Source organism: Piliocolobus tephrosceles, chromosome 6 (assembly GCF_002776525.5).
Source record: "Piliocolobus tephrosceles isolate RC106 chromosome 6, ASM277652v3, whole genome shotgun sequence".
In the NCBI taxonomy this organism is placed as follows: domain Eukaryota; kingdom Metazoa; phylum Chordata; class Mammalia; order Primates; family Cercopithecidae; genus Piliocolobus; species Piliocolobus tephrosceles.
The window spans coordinates 102238910-102254723 of NC_045439.1; the positions used below are offsets into that span (position 1 = coordinate 102238910).

At 47.0% G+C, this 15814-nt stretch overlaps 1 protein-coding gene across 5 annotated transcripts in view; it reads left to right on the top strand.

The window, feature by feature from the left end:
* The window catches only part of DAPK2 (death associated protein kinase 2), a 141225-nt gene that overhangs the window by 107279 nt on the left and 18132 nt on the right, over positions 1 to 15814 (top strand). For all 5 annotated transcript variants that reach the window (XM_023185315.1, XM_023185318.1, XM_023185319.1 and 2 more), the window contains 4 exons: positions 1376 to 1505; positions 11258 to 11306; positions 12133 to 12159; positions 15603 to 15755. In XM_023185315.1, the coding sequence (XP_023041083.1) occupies positions 1376 to 1505; positions 11258 to 11306; positions 12133 to 12159; positions 15603 to 15755 (359 nt within the window). The remainder of the gene's footprint in view (positions 1 to 1375; positions 1506 to 11257; positions 11307 to 12132; positions 12160 to 15602; positions 15756 to 15814) is intronic.

Genomic DNA, 15814 nt, shown 5'->3' on the forward strand with positions numbered 1-15814 from the left:
ATTTATTTATTTATTTATTTATTTATTTATTTATTTATTTATTTATTGAGATGGAGACTCACTCTGTTGCCCAGGCTGGAGTGCAGTGGCATGATCTTGGCTCACTGCAACCTCCACCTCCTGGGTTAAGCGATTCTCCTGCCTCAGCCTCCTGAGTAGCTGGGACTACAGGAGTGCACCACCACACCCAGCTTTTGTATTTTTTGAAGAGACAGGGGTTTTGCCATGTTGGCCAGGCTGGTCTCGAACTCCTGACCTCAAGTAATCCACCCGCCTCGACCTCCCAAAGTTCTAGGATTACGGGCGTGAGCCACCGTGCCCAGCAGTATTTCATTCCTTTCTATTTTTTTGACTTCATTCCTTTTTATGGCCAAATAACATTCACATGTGGATACTAGATGTGCTATGGGTGTTCACATCCTGTTTATCCATTCATTCACTGTTTCCCCTTCAGGGCTATTGGGAATATGCTGCTGTGAACATTTGTATACAGATTTTGGTTGGATGTGTGTTTTCGGGACATTTCCTTTAGAGTGGAGTGAAGGAAAGTTGTGTGGTGGGAGAAAGTGGGTGAAGCAGAGGGGACCATAGTCTGAGTGGTTGGGTGGGAGTGAGAAGGGAGAGCTCAGGATTCCACTGCAGCCTCACTGGGAGTTTGGGATGTGTGAGGGCCAGGCCCATGGGTGTGTGAGGGGCTGTCCCCTACCCCGCACCCACCTGCATTGTTGTGTCAGACCTGGCAGCTGCTTGCTGGGCTGGAAATAGCCTGAGCGGCTGGTATTTTCCCTGGAAATGGGGTGCATTTTTTCCTGTGTCCTGCTGAGGACCAAAATTAGTTAAACACAGAAAGAAATGTGGGCCACACAGTTAGTCTAGAGGAGGGGAATGTTGTCAACAGGAAGCTGGCTGGCCAGGGGAAAGAGGCGGTCAGGAAGACCAAGTCAGTAAGCCAAGTATAAACAGAGGCTAAGCTGGGATGTCCCGCTCCCTTTCACACTCACACAGCAGTGCTGGGTTTGTTTACAGGAAACGCTGCAAGTATCTCAGACCCCATTTGACAGATGGGAAAACAGAGGCACTGCATTAAAGGCATCTGCCACTCAGAGACAGAATGGAGATGAAGGCTGAAGTCTTCAGTTCTGCTGTGAGCAGAAGGTTTAGTAAAACCCAGGCCTTGCCCTCAATGCTTTGCCTGTCTTTGAGTTCACAGAGAAGACTGAGGACACAAAAACAAGGAAGAGTTTATGCTGTTTCAGTTTCCCACCCCAAACTCCAAAGCCAAAACACAAACCAACCAGCCTTTAATTATCATCTTTTTTTTTCTTTTCTTCCTTCTTTCCTTTTTTTTTTTTTTTTTCTCCTTTTTGTTGTCCAGCCAGAAAACATTATGTTGTTAGACAAGAATATTCCTATTCCACACATCAAGCTGATTGACTTTGGTCTGGCTCACGAAATAGAAGATGGAGTTGAATTTAAGAACATTTTTGGGACGCCGGAATTTGTCGGTGAGTTTTAGGCCTGTTTCTCTCTCAGCTAAGAATCTGGCATCAAAGGTAGAGATCCTGGGAAGAAACCCGTCTTTGGGGCTATGGCCTCCGGGCAAAGAGATGATGCGTTAGGACATCCCTAGAAACCTAATGGGTGGAGAAGGAAATGTCTTGTTGGGCCTGGGGGTGAGGGCCCAGGTGTAGCCTTTGAGTGCTCAGTGGGACAAGGGCTGAATGGGGCCCAGTGGCTCTCAGTGGGGCTACAGCCTATAAGGTTAAACCCTCGCAGCCCTAGGCCCACCTCCTGCTCTTAGATGAGTTTATTCTTGTGAAGATTTAAAATTACCTCGCCCTCTTGAATTCCCATAAACTCAACCTTCTCTGAACTAGCTTTTGATTTCCTGAAAAGGAAAAGGGAAATCATCTGCCAAATTCCACATCCACCCACTCGCCTCTCTTCTATGCCTGGCTTTATTCATGCATGGGGGTGCCGAGCTCCAGTGGAGCCCTGGCTGCTTTCTCTTCCCTCTGTTTCTCTCACCCTTGGCCCAGGCCCCTGCCCATTCTATACCCCAGAAGCCTCCTTACAGGGCTTGGGGAGGAAGTTGGGGTCATGAAGAAACAGCCTCTACAGGGGGAAGGAATGAGCCCTGAGAACCACCATCTGTGTATCTGCTTTTGGAGTTGGAGTGGTCTTGGAGATAGGGAGGGCATGCATGATGTCCTCAAAATCTGGGTGCTAAAACTTCTGACCACAGTCAAATCAAAAAGAAAGAATGTGTCAGACCAACCTCCCGATGGATTTTCAGGCTCTGCAGCCACTGTAGAATGCTGTTCAGAGACCCCACAGATCCCAGGGCAGGAAGCCCTTGCTGTATACCAGGCACTATGTCTCATGCCCTACAAACATTCTCTTAATTATCTTCAAATGGCTTCATGAAGCAGAGTTAATTATTTTCTCCAACAAGTGATTTGTTCAAGGCAACACAACCAGTAGGCAGTGGAGCTGAGATTCAAATACAGATACAGCCAACAGCAAAGCCTGTGCTCTTCCCATTATGCCAGGTTGTCTAAGGAAACCCTGCCCTCAAAGAGCTTACAATTCAGTTGTAGAGACAAGACATCAAACCACCAAATAAGAGTGCCAGAAGGATCTTTTTGGATTCTCTGGTCCAGTTTAACAAATGTGGAGATGGCAGGCTGGGGGATTTTAGTTAAGGTCAACTCAAGTTATTTGTCACCTAACGTATGACGGATATTAGGTGATGTATGGGGGACACAGTGATGTTAAGGAGCCATACTCAGAATGACACACCCAGGTCACAAGTTGGTGTCCAAGCCAACTTAAACCCAGGGCACAGACATCTAGACTCGAGCTTTGTCTGAAAGAGCGGTTGCTACCCACCATTCTCATATGTGATAAAAACGCATGTCTATTAGTTAAATTTATTCTAGTTGTTAACAATACACAACTAGAAACTCAGAGCAATAATGGAAGAGGTGTCACAAGACAGGATGTGATTAAATGTAAAGCAAGTGAAATAGATGTTCTGAAAAGACTGTTCCTATGAGATATCCACTCTGGCAAAGTCAATGGGATCAGTCATGGCCTTGAGTGAGTGAGGGAAAAAGGTCTGGTGTTGGGGTGGGAGAGGTATCTGAAGAGGGATGGGGAGGGAGCCAGAGGAGAGGAGGAACACCTCCCAGGTTCACTGATACCCTATCAGGGGAGTAAGGCCAGAGTAAGCCATTTATCAGGGACAAGTCACTGTCCACTGCAAATGGAGCCGAGAGTTCACACTAGACTGTTAGTGTGAGTGGGTTATTGATGGATGAGGCTGTACTATGGAGAGTTTTGCCCAGTGGTATGCTGATAAATAACAACCAGCTCTCAAAAACAAATTCCCTAATTTATAGCATTGGCCAATTTCAAGATACTGGCATGTTGTCACTCAATACAGAGTTGGAAAGATACACACATCATTGGCTTTTGTGAGCCAGTACGGTTTTGTTTGCACTGGTTTTGTCTTACCTTAAAATATATAAGATGACTTCTCCCAACCCTTGGCTAAATTATGATGACTTTCTTTCCCAAGACCCCTGAGAAACAGGTTATAACCATTTTCTCCTGCTCCTACCATTCCTTTGATATTGTAACCTGAGACCCAGGGCCAAAAAATTAGTGTCAGCTTTTAGTACTAGGGTGGATTAGGTGTTCTAAAAAGCCCTCCTGCTACAAAACTGGATTTTTTTTTTTGAGACAGGGTCTCACTCTGTCACCCAGGCTGGAGTGCAGTGGTGCCATCATACCTCACCACAGATTCAATGTCCTGGGCTCAAGTAATCCTTCCACCTCAGCCTCCTGAGTAGCTTGGTCTACAGGCATGCATCATTATGCCTGGCAAATTTTTAAAATGTCTTGTAGAGGTGGGGTCTCACTATATTGCCCAGGCTGATCTCAAATTCCTGGACCCAAGTGATCCTCCCACCTCAGCCTGCCAAAGTGCTGGGTGACAGGTGTGAGCCACCATGCCCGGCTTCCAAAACTGGATTCCTGAGAAAAATTGTCTTTTTCATGAAATTCTGGTCTCACGGGAAGTAAGAGAAATCTTTATTTTTATTTATTTATTGAGACAGAGTCTCACTCTGTAGCCCACGCTGGAGCGCACTGGTGTGATCTCAGCTCACTGCAACCTCCACCTCCTGGGTTCAAGTGATTCTCGTGCCTCAGCCTCCCTAGTAGCTGGGGTTACAGGCACCCACCACCATGCCTGGCTAATTTTTGTATTTTTAGTAGAGATAGGGTTTCACCCTGTTGGCCAGGCAGGTCTCGAACTCCTGACCTCAAGTGATCCCCCTGCCTTGGCCTCCCAAAGTACTGGGATTACAGGCGTGAGCCAGTGAGCCACTGTTCCTGGCCAGAGAAATCTTTAAACATAGTAACTCCTTCAGCACCACCTGTCCCACCCCCAAAAGCTGATGAGTTGGAGGTAGAGCTAGAGCAGTGAGCAGCAAGAAAATTCAACAGAAGGACCTCCCCTAGAGGCAAGTTCGCTTGTCACCACTTCAGTTAGAGACCAGCAAAATTTAGACGTTCAAGGACATAAGATATTGAAATTATCAGATGTTGACTATAACATCTGGTGGATGGAATATATACACTAGTGGAATATACACATTAAAGTACATTTTATATACATAGAAATAAAAGGTAGACTCACAAGAATGAGCAAGCAACAAGAGGTGTCAAAAATGACCAGATGAATTTTAAAAAGAACTGGATAATAGAACTTGAAGGAATTGCTGAAATTTAAAACTCTGTGAATGGGTTAAACATCAGATTATATACAGCGAAGGAGAGAGTCGAAGAATTGAAAGAGCTGAAAAAAGTTAGCTAGAGGCCGGGCACGGTGGCTCACGCCTGTAATCCCAGCATTTTGGAAGGCCAAGGTGGGCGGATCACAAGGTCGGGAGATAGAGACCGTCCTGGCTAACACGGTGAAACCCTGTCTCTACTAAAATTACAAAAAATTAGCCGGGTGTGGTGGCAGGTGCCTATAGTCCCAGCTACTCGGGAGGCTGAGGCAGGAGAACGGTGTGAACCGGAGAGGCGGAGCTTGCAGTGAGCCGAGATTGCGCCACTGCACTCCAGCCTGGGCGACAGAGCGAGACTTCGTTTCAAAAAAAAAAAAAAAAAGTTAGCTAAAGCACCACAGAGTGACAAAGACGTAGAAAATGAAAAAGAGGAAAAGCAAGAGGGTAAAAAGAGAAAACCCATCACAGTTCTCTTTGGAATTCTAAAAGGAGGAAATAGAGACAAAAAAAAAAGGAGAAACACTATTTGAAGAGAATGGCTAAGAATTTTCGGAACTGCATCCATGCATCCACAGACACAGAAAGGACAATATATACCATGCAGAAAAAGCAAAAATCTTACCTAGACACATTATAGTGAAACTGAAGGGTACCAAGACAAGGCAGTCAGAGAAGACAAATACCTACAAAAGAACAATAATTAGATCAACAGCATATTTCTCCAAACAACAGTGGAAGCCAGTATCCAGTGGAATATTATCTCCAAAGAGCTGAGGAAAAATAAAAGTAAACCCATAATTGTGTGCCCAGAAATATATCTCAAGAATGAGGGCAGGCATGGTGGCTTATGTCTGTAATCCCAGTACTTTGGGAGGCCAAGGCGGGTGGATCACTTGAGGTCAGGAGCTCGAGACCAGCCTGACCAACATGGTGAAACCCTGTCTCTACTAAAAATACAAAAATTAGCCAGATGTGGTGGCGCACGCTTGTAATCCCAGCTACTTGGGAGGCTAAGGCAGGAGGATCACTTGAACCCAGGAGGCAGAGGTTGTCGTGAGCTGAGATCGCGCCATTGCACTCTAGCCTGAACGACAGAGTGAGACCATGTATCAGGAAAAAAAAAAAAAAAAAAAAAAAAAAAAAAAAAGAGGGAAAAGATGTAAAAAAAAAAAAAAAAAAAAAAAAAAAAAAAACAGAATGAGGGCAAAGATGTAAGAAAAACAAAAAAGAACAATTAAAAAACCCCCAAAACATTGATATAGAGTTTACCACCAATAGACCGTCATTAGCAGAAGTTCTAAAAGATGTACTTCTGAATTAAAGAAATGAACTCTGAAGGGAGGCCTCAAAGCAAGAAGTAAGAGAAGCAAAGAAATCAGTAAATACTAAGCAAATATAAACATTTTTCTGCCTAAAATTGTGATGATGGCTGGGCGCAGTGGCTCATGCCTATAATCCAAGCATTTTTGGGAGGCCAAGACGGGCAGATCACTTGAGGCCAGGAGTTCGAGACCAGCCTGGGCAACATGGTGAAACCCCACCTCTACTAAAAATACAAAAAATTAGCCAGGCATTGTGGCTCATGCCTGTAGTCCCAGCTACTCTGGGGGCTGAAGTAGGATAATTGCTTGAACCTGGGAGGCGGAGGTTGCAGAAAGCCGAGATAGCACCACTGTACTCCAGCCTGGGCGACAGCGAGAGTCTGTTTCAAAAAACAAAACAATAGGCCGGGCACTATGGCTCACACCTGTAATCTCAGCGCTTTGGGAGGCTGAGACAGGCAGATCACCTGAGGTCAGGAGGTCGAGATCAGCCAGCCTGGCCAACATGGTGAAACCCCATCTCTACTAAAAATACAAAAATTAGCTGGGAGTGGTGGTGGGTGCCTGTAATCCCAGCTACTCGGAAGGCTGAGGCAGGAGAATTGCTGGAACCCAGGAGGTGCAGGTTGCAGTAAGCCAAGTTGGCACCATTGCACTCCATCCTGGGCGATAAGAGCAAGACTCCGTCTCAAAAAAAAAAAACAGGATAAAACTAAAACATGAAGAAAATGTTAGATGGAGCAGTGTTTAAAATTAATGTTCTGAGGTTTTTAGATTGTTAGAGGAGCATCAAAATGTTGATTTATATTAGAATTTGTTAGATATCCACAGTTATGTCTCAAAGATAGTTGTTAAAAAAAAGAAGTTGGGGAAAAAACAATAAAACCGAAAGTCTTCATTTTTTAAAGAAGGCAAGAAAGGAAAAGAAAGGCACAGGAAAAAAACAGACAAAAGCATGTTGATGACAGAAATAAAAGTGTATATATCTCAGATCAATGGCATGAGAAAGTGAGTTCTGCTTCTCAATCTATGATGAAAGCTTAAAAAAAAAAAAAAAAATCGGCTGGACATGGTGGCTCATGCCTGTAATCCCAGCGCTTTGGGAGGCTGAGGCCAGAGGCTTGAGCCTAGAAATTTGAGACCAGCCTGGGCAATGTAGTGAGACCTCATCTCTACAAAAACAATTTTAAAAATAGCTGGTATAGTGGCACATGCCTGTGGTCCCAGCTACTTGAGAGGCTGAGGTGGGAGGATCGCTTAACCCCAGGGGGTTGAGTCAGCAGTGAGCTGTGATTGTGCCACTGCACTCCAGCCTAGGTAAATAAGCAAGACCCTGTCTCAAAAAAAAAAAAAAACAAAAAAAAAACAAAAAGATAAGTCTGTCCTGAACTGCTACTTCAGTAAGATACAATAAAAAATAAATTCTTGGCCGGGCGCGGTGGCTCAAGCCTGTAATCCCAGCACTTTGGGAGGCCGAGGTGGGTGGATCACGATGTCAGGAGATCGAGACCATCCTGGCTAACATGGTGAAACCCCGTCTCTACTAAAAATATATAAAAAAAAACATTAGCCGGGCTTGGTGGCGGGCGCTTGTAGTCCCAGCTACTCGGGAGGCTGAGGCAGGAGAATGGCGTGAACCCGGGAGGTGGAGTTTGCAGTGAGCCGAGATCGCGCCACTGCACTCCAGCCTGGGCAACAGAGCGAGACTCTGCCTCAAAAAAATAAAAATAAAATAAATTCTTAGGCCAGGCGCTGTGTCTCATGCCTGTAATCCCAGCACTTTGGGAGGCCGAGGGAGGTGGATCACCTGAGGTCAGGAGTTTGAGACCAGCCTGGCCAACATGGAGAAACCCTGTCTCTACTAAAAATATAAAATTAGCTTGTCTTGGTGGTGCGTGCCTGTAATCCCAGCTACTTGGGAGGCTGAGGCAGGAGAATCACTTGAACCCAGGAGGTGGAGGTTGTGGTGAGCCAAGATCGCATCATTGCACTCCAGCCAGGGCAAAAAGAGTGAAACTCTGTCTCAAAAAAATAAAAACAAATAAATTATTAGAAAAATGACGACAGTTTGGATGTCACAGCAGTGTCACATTGCTATAAGAGTCTCTAAATGCATAGTCCAAATTTCTGTGCCTATCTTGTTGGACCAAGTGACAGCCTATGGACTGTTTGTCTCTGCAGACCACACTTTGAATTATCACTGACCTAAAGAAAGTCTTTCATGTGCACATTAGGAAACATATGCAAAAAAAAAAAAGTTCATAGCAATGTCGTTTCAATAATTTTTTAAAATGGAAGCCATTTAAACGAACTCTGAGAGAATGACTGAAAAATGATATACATTCACATGATGGATTACTGTGTGGCAGTGAAAATGTAAAAAGCGTGGATGAACAGTCCTTCTCAAGCTACTGTCCTCTTTTTTGTCTCCATAATCTCCAAGCTTTTAAAAAGTATCATCTATGCTCTTACCTCCACTTCTTTGTACCTTCTTTTTTTTTTTTGGAGATGGACTTTCGTTCTTGTTGCCCAGGCTGGAGTGCAATGGCGTGATCTCGGCTCACTGCAACCTCCATCTCCTGGGTTCAAGTGATTCTCCTGTCTCAGCCTCCTGAGTAGCTGGGATTACAGGCATGTGCCACCACGCGCAGCTAATTTTGTATTTTTAGTAGAGACAGGGTTTCTCCATGTTGGTCAGTCTGGTCTCAAACTCCCAACCTCAGGTAATCTGCTCACCTTGGCCTCCCAAAGTGCTGGGATTACCGCCATGAGCCACCACACCCGGCCTTTTTTTTTTTTTTTCCCAGACAGGGTCTCACTCTGTCACCCAGGCTGAAGTGCAGTGGCATGATCTCAGCTCACTGCAACCTCCACCTCCCAGGTTCAAGCAATTCTCATGCTTCAGCCTCCCAAACAGCTGGGATTACAAGCACCTGCCACCATACCCAGCTAATTTTTTTGTATTTTTAGTAGAGATGGGGTTTTGCCATGTTGGCCAGGCTGGTCTTGAATCTTGACCTCAAGTGATCCACCCACCTCGGCCTCCCAAAGTGCTAGGATTATAGGTGTGAGCCACCGTGCCCAGCCTGTACCTTCTTGACACTCTGGGCACTGCAGGGCTGTGAAATTCAACACTCACTTTCCAGGGATTATCTGCTTGATCTCTGGGGAGCATTTGCTCTTCTTCTCTCCTTGGCAGAGTCATCTCTCCTAGACTCTGCACCTTTTCCTGGTCATCACGTCGTTGGCTCAGCTCCTGCTCCTTCCTGTACATGGATGGCTCCAAACATGATGGCTCTGACCCACTGCCCTGAAGCCTGCCCCTGGACATCTTCCCCTGGCTGCCCCTCAGGCACCTCAAGCTCATTGTCTCAGGGGCCCCCAAGAATGTCCTCCTGCTCATCAGGTGGGAGGTACCCTCTTTCAGACCAGACTCAGAGGAAAATGCCTTCTTCTTCATCACTTTCCAGCACTGACACGACTGGTCTTTACCAGAGAGTTCTGAAGCAGGCTGCATAGCCAAGGCCCCATTTCTCCTTCCTGTACCTTCCTCTCCCTGCTCTCCTCTTCCTTTTTCAGGTGTTCTGTGTACTTTTCCTCTTCCTATCAAGGCCTGTTTGTAAAAGGTTTCTACCAGGATAACAGACAACTCTTTTTTTTTTTTTTTTTTTGAGATGGAGTCTCGCTGTCACCCAGGCTGGAGTACAGTGGCCGGATCTCAGCTCACTGCAAGCTCCGCCTCCTGGGTTCACGCCATTCTCCTGCCTCAGCCTCCCGAGTAGCTGGGACTACAGGCGCCGGCCACCACGCCCGGCTAGTTTTTGTATTTTTTAGTAGAGACAGGGTTTCACCGTGTTAGCCAGGATGGTCTCGATCTCCTGACCTCGTGATCTGCCCGTCTCAGCCTCCCAAAGTGCTGGGATTACAGGCTTGAGCCACCGCGCCCGGCCAGACAACTCTTTTCTTAGTCCTTTTGGGCTGCTTTAATGAAATACCTTAAAGTGGGTCATTTATAAACAACAGAAATTTATTGCTTACAGTTTTGGAGGCTGGGAAGGCCAAGGTCAAGGTGCCAGTGAGGCACCTTTGGAATCTGGTGAGAGCTCACCCTGTTTTGGCCGGGTGCGGTGGCTCAAGCCTGTAATCCCAGCACTTTGGGAGGCCGAGACGGGCGGATCACGAGGTCAGGAGATCGAGACCATCCTGGCTAACACGGTGAAACCCCGTCTCTACTAAAAATACAAAAAAACTAGCCGGGCGAGGTGGCGGGCGTCTGTAGTCCCAGCTACTCCAGAGGCTGAGGCAGGAGAATGGCGTAAACCCGGGAGGCGGAGCTTGCAGTGAGCTGAGATCCGGCCACTGCACTCCAGCCCGGGTGACAGAGCAAGACTCCGTCTCAAAAAAAAAAAAAAAAAGAGCTCACCCTGTTTCATAGATGGCACCTTCTTGCTAAGTTGTCAGATGACCAAAGGGGCAAACAAGCTCTCTCAGGCCTCGTTTTCTTTTTCTTTCTCTTTTTTTTTTAAGATTGGGTCTCACTCTGTCACCCAGGCTGGAGTAGTAGTGCAATTATGGCTCACTGCAGCCTCAACCTTCCCAGGCTCAAGCAATCCTCCCACCTCAGCCTCTTCCCAAGTACCTGGGACTACAGGCATGTGCCACCACACCCAGGTAATTTTAAAAAATTTTTTGTGGAGATGGGGTCTCACTGTGTTGCCCAGGCTAGTCTCCAACTCCTGGGCTCCAGCAGTCTTCCTGCCTCACCCTCCCAAAGTGCTGGGATTACAGGTGTGAGCCACCACACCCAGCCCTCAGGCCTCTTTATAGGGGTACTAGTCCCACTTGAGAGGTTTCCATTCTCATGACCTAGTTACCTCCTAAAGACTCTACCTCTTAATATTATTGCATTGGGGATTTGCTTTCAACATATGAATTTTGGGGACATACAAACATTTGGGCCATGGCAACTCCTTTCCTCAGAAATCTTAGATGCAGATCACCTTTATCTGCTGCTCTAATTTTCCTGGAGATTCAAGATGGAGACATTTGGCACCGAATTCCCTAAAATTCCCTACAACCATCTCTCCTCTCATTTTCACACTCATGTTGACTATTTAATATGACTTCTTTCAGCTCCAGAAATTGTGAACTACGAACCCCTGGGTCTGGAGGCTGACATGTGGTAAGTTGGACAGGCCACCCAGGTGACCTAGTGATCTTTCCACGGGCAGAAGGCCTCAGATCCTGCTCCAGGTGACATCCCCTTACCCAGGAAAGCCCCTTACTCCACATTCACTATTCGGAGCCTCTGGCTGCTCCCCTAATATGTTAGACCTGTGGCCAGGGCAGCTGGAGGCCTCTAGGCCTGGACCTGAGACCAGTTAGCTCCTGGCCTGGTCAGAGGTTTGTCAGGAATGGAGGAGCAAGAAGAGAGGCAAGGTGGAGGGTGCAGGCTCACCCCTGGGCCTGCCCCAGCCAGGTTAAATATAATAGTAACAGTAGCTCGCTCAGTCGGCCAACCAAGTGGTCACTGAAAGTCCATGCATTCTGGGCACTGTGCTGGACCTGCGGATACGGCAGGGATTAGTTCTCTGCACAGATGGGACTCGTTTCATTTGGACCCTGCTTTACAGTTGACCAAGCACCTTTGTTACCTGGTTTTCTAAAATCCTGCCAACAGTCCTGTGAGGTAGTTATCATTATCCTCATTTTATAAGGGGAAAAGGGCTCCCAGGTGGTAAGGGACTTACCTAAATCACACAGCCTGCAAGTGCAAGAGTCTGTTCTTGAACCTGAGTCTTCAGACTCAGGATTCAGAGCTCGATGACTGCACACACATCCTGGGCTGCTGCTGAAGAGAGGGATGGAGGGGGTGTGGAGCATGAGACGGCCTCCAGGGTCTGCTGTGGAGGAGGCAAGTGACCTCTTCCCCTTAGATCCATAAGGGTGTCTTGCTCGTCGGGGATTGGACCCAGGCGGCCCTGACTTGACTGTTCTTTATTTTGCAGGAGCATAGGCGTCATCACCTACATCCTGTGAGTATCCCTGATCTAGGGGCTCTGGCTCAGCTTAGATCTGGGAGAACCAGAAGGAATGAGAGAGGGGCAGGCTGACAGACTGACATTTACTAAGCACCCACTATAATCCAGATGTGTTAACTCCACACGGCAAGCCTGAGGCTAAGTGCTGTAGGTTCATTGTATCCATCTGACCCTGGCACTGAAGTTGAGTAGGCATCCACGGGAGCAGCCTGAGGCTCTCCACTCTGTACAGCCTGTGTCTGCATTTCTCCTGTAGAATGCCAGGGCTCCCGTGTTTAACCTCTCCCAGACTGAGGTGTACTGGGGAATGTTACTTCACTCAGAACTCTTTTTTTTTTTTTTTTTTTTTTTTGAGACAGAGTCTTGCTCTGTCACCCAGACTGGAGTGCAGAGGCACGATCTTGGCTCCCTGCAACCTCCACCTCCTGGGTTCAAGCAATTTTCCTGCTTCACCCTCCCAAGTAGCTGGGATTACAGGCACCTACCACCATGCCTGGCTAATTTTGTATTTTTAGTGGAGACAGGGTTTCACCATGTTGGCCAGACTGGTCTTGAATTCCTGACCTCGTGGTCCACCTGCCTCAGCCTCCCAAAGTGCTGAGATTACAGGTGTGAGTCACTGCGCCCGGCCCTTCACTCAGAACTCTTTGGACAGCCCTGTGAAGCTACTTATGCCCTCCCCAATCTTGCCTCTTCTTTCTTTCCTCATTTCCCCAGATCCCCTTTTCTTCCTCTCACTGTTTCTCTCCTCCTTTCTCCTTCCTCTTTGCCTGTCCCTGAAGTATTCAGTTGCTTAGACAGAGATTTCCTGCATAGCTCCAGTGTGTAGTGAGTTACCTCTGGGGCTGGAGTCCCATGATACTACCACTTTCCATCTCTGTGACCTTGGGTAGGGACTTAACCTCTGGGCTTGTTTTTCTCATGAGAAAAACGGGAATCACAAACTTCCTGCCATGGTCATGTTGTGAAAGCTAAGTAAGTCAACATGTGCAAGTTTCCTAGCCCTAGCTCTGGCACATGCACAGTGGGCCAGTGAGTATTCATTCCATCAGCCCTTCCCAACCGTTTTCCCTTCACGGCACACGTGGAAAATGCTATTTTTATAGCACACTGGAGTAAGAGTCAACCGGTTGGGGCAGGGGCACCAGTGCTCAGCAGCTCAGGGGATCATTCTCTCAATGATCCCTATGAGCCAGGTCTCTGACTCTCCCAGCATCACTTGGAGTAGGAACCCTGTGTGACATGGTGGATCCCCCTGAGCTGCAGCAGAAGATCTCAACCCTGGCTGCACAGCAGAGCTTTTAATACAGCAGAGCATGGCCCAGGCCCCACCCCAGATCTATTATATCACAATTGCTGGGGGCAGAGTCTTAGTATCTGTATCTTTTAAAACTCCAGCTGAATTTGATGCAAAGAGAAGGCTGAGAACCATCGATCTATAGTTTCAGATCAGAGCCAGAATAGTCTGACGCTGGCTCTTGAAACTTTGATTTCTTCAGGACTCTGATTTGAACTGTGAAGGAATCCCATGTAATCCCAGCATTATGGAAGGCTGAGGTGGGCAGATGCTTAAGTCCAGGAGTTCAAGACCAGCCTGGGCAATATGACAAAACGCCGTCTCTACAAAAAAAAAAAAAAAAAAAAAAAACTAGCTGGGTGTGCTGGCACACATCTACAGTCCCAAGCTACTTGGGAGGCTGAGACAGGAGGATCACTTGAGCCCAGAAGTTACAGTGAGTTGTAGTCACACAACTGTACTCCATCCTAGGCAACAGAGCAAGACCCCATCTCAAAAAAGAAGGAATCCCAGTGTCTACTGAGGACATAGTCTTCTTGTGGCTCGTTTGAATTTAACAGCTTTGTTGAGATCTGCTCCATGGCAGGCACCATACCAGGCCCCAGGATGTGACATGAAGGAGGGTCTTCCCTGCTTGCTGGGGCTCCCTGTCTGTGGGAAACACACCATACACCTAACTCACACCCAGTGGAACCAAGGTCAGGCTGGAGGCATGAACACGCCTCTTTGAGACACAGATGGGAGCCACTGGTTTGCTGAAGGTTTATTGAGAGAGAAATAGAGCACATGATTGATGGATCGATTTGAACTGGGATGTAGGGAATGAATGGAATGTGGGTGGAGGAGGAGGGAAGGGCTGTGCTGGCTGAGGAAACAGCGTGAGAAAACGAATGGTTAAACCTTAAATTCCGCTGAAATGTACCAAGCATGGGGTAAGGACCAACTCTTGATGCCTTGCTCAGGAGTTTAGATGTGATCCTATAGAAGATGGAAGGCCATAGAGGGCTTTTGTGTTCTCACAATAACAATAATAATAGTCATTAATTCCAGAGCCCTTAATGCGGGCCAGGATTACATAAGGCTTTTGTATGCATTTTTTCTTTACAACAATCATGTGAGGTGGGAATTTTATTTTCTTTATTTTACAGATGAGGAAACTACAGCTCAGAGGGGTTCTAGCTTCAGACAGCTAATGAGTGGCTTAGCTGGGATTCAAACCCAGGATTGCAATATCAAAGTGTTTCCAGTGCATCTTGCTGCCGCCATGCTAAGAAAGTGGCTGTGGAAATGGGGATGACTTTCAAGAGATACTTAGTAAATGGAACCAACAAGGAAGCTTTTGGCCAGTCAGATGTGTCAAGGGAATAGAAAGAAGGGTCCAAGGTGACTCCTGTGCTTCTAGCTTGGGTACATTCATGAAGTAATGTCATTCATCAAGGGAATGCTTGGAATGGGTTTGGACACAATGAGTTTGGGACAATGGCACTTCTGATCCAGACACCCCTGGATCATGCCTCTACCAAGGCATCCCATGAGCAACTGAAATCTGAATCAGGAGATAGATTTAGGAGTCTTTATTTGTATGACATCTTTGACAGTCCCTGTTGGGGAACCACACAGATCCTTCTTATCCCTAATGGCCCATCTATTTCCAAACTTCTTGGGCTCTGCTTAAGTTGCTCCTGTAACCCAGAAGGCCTTTCTCTCTCCTTCTCTGACTGCTGACAACCTCTTTATTCTTCAAGACACAAACGATGCAAATATCCATGCCACCGTGAAGCCGCACTGGGCCTCCCTCTTTCCTGTCCTCCCGTGTCCTTTGGCTGGCCTTCCATTATATTCTGCTTTGTCCTGCTGGGAATCACAAAGAGACATATCTCTGTGTTTCTCTCCCCTCCGCTTTCACATCCCTTCAAGACACAGTTTCTCTCTGTCGGGTGCTTAGGAGGAGCTCCGTGAACATGTATTGAATTGGATTCAGCTGAACAGGTTGCTGGTTGGCTGCCCAGAGCGGGCAGGCTGTGTTGCTGGGAGCCTTCCAGCTCCATGCAGCAGTCATGGGGCAGGGTTCCCCGAGTCCATCATTGCCATTTCCACCTACTTTCCCTTAGTTATGTGATTCCCTCTCTGTTGTATTCAGCCTAAGTGGAGCATCCCCTTTCCTGGGAGACACGAAGCAGGAAACACTGGCAAATATCACAGCAGTGAGTTACGACTTTGATGAGGAATTCTTCAGCCAGACAAGTGAGCTGGCCAAGGACTTCATTCGGAAGCTTCTGGTTAAAGAGACCCGGTAAGAGGACAGAGAAGCCACTGGTTTCTCAGGTACTGATCCCTTCCTATCACCTCTGG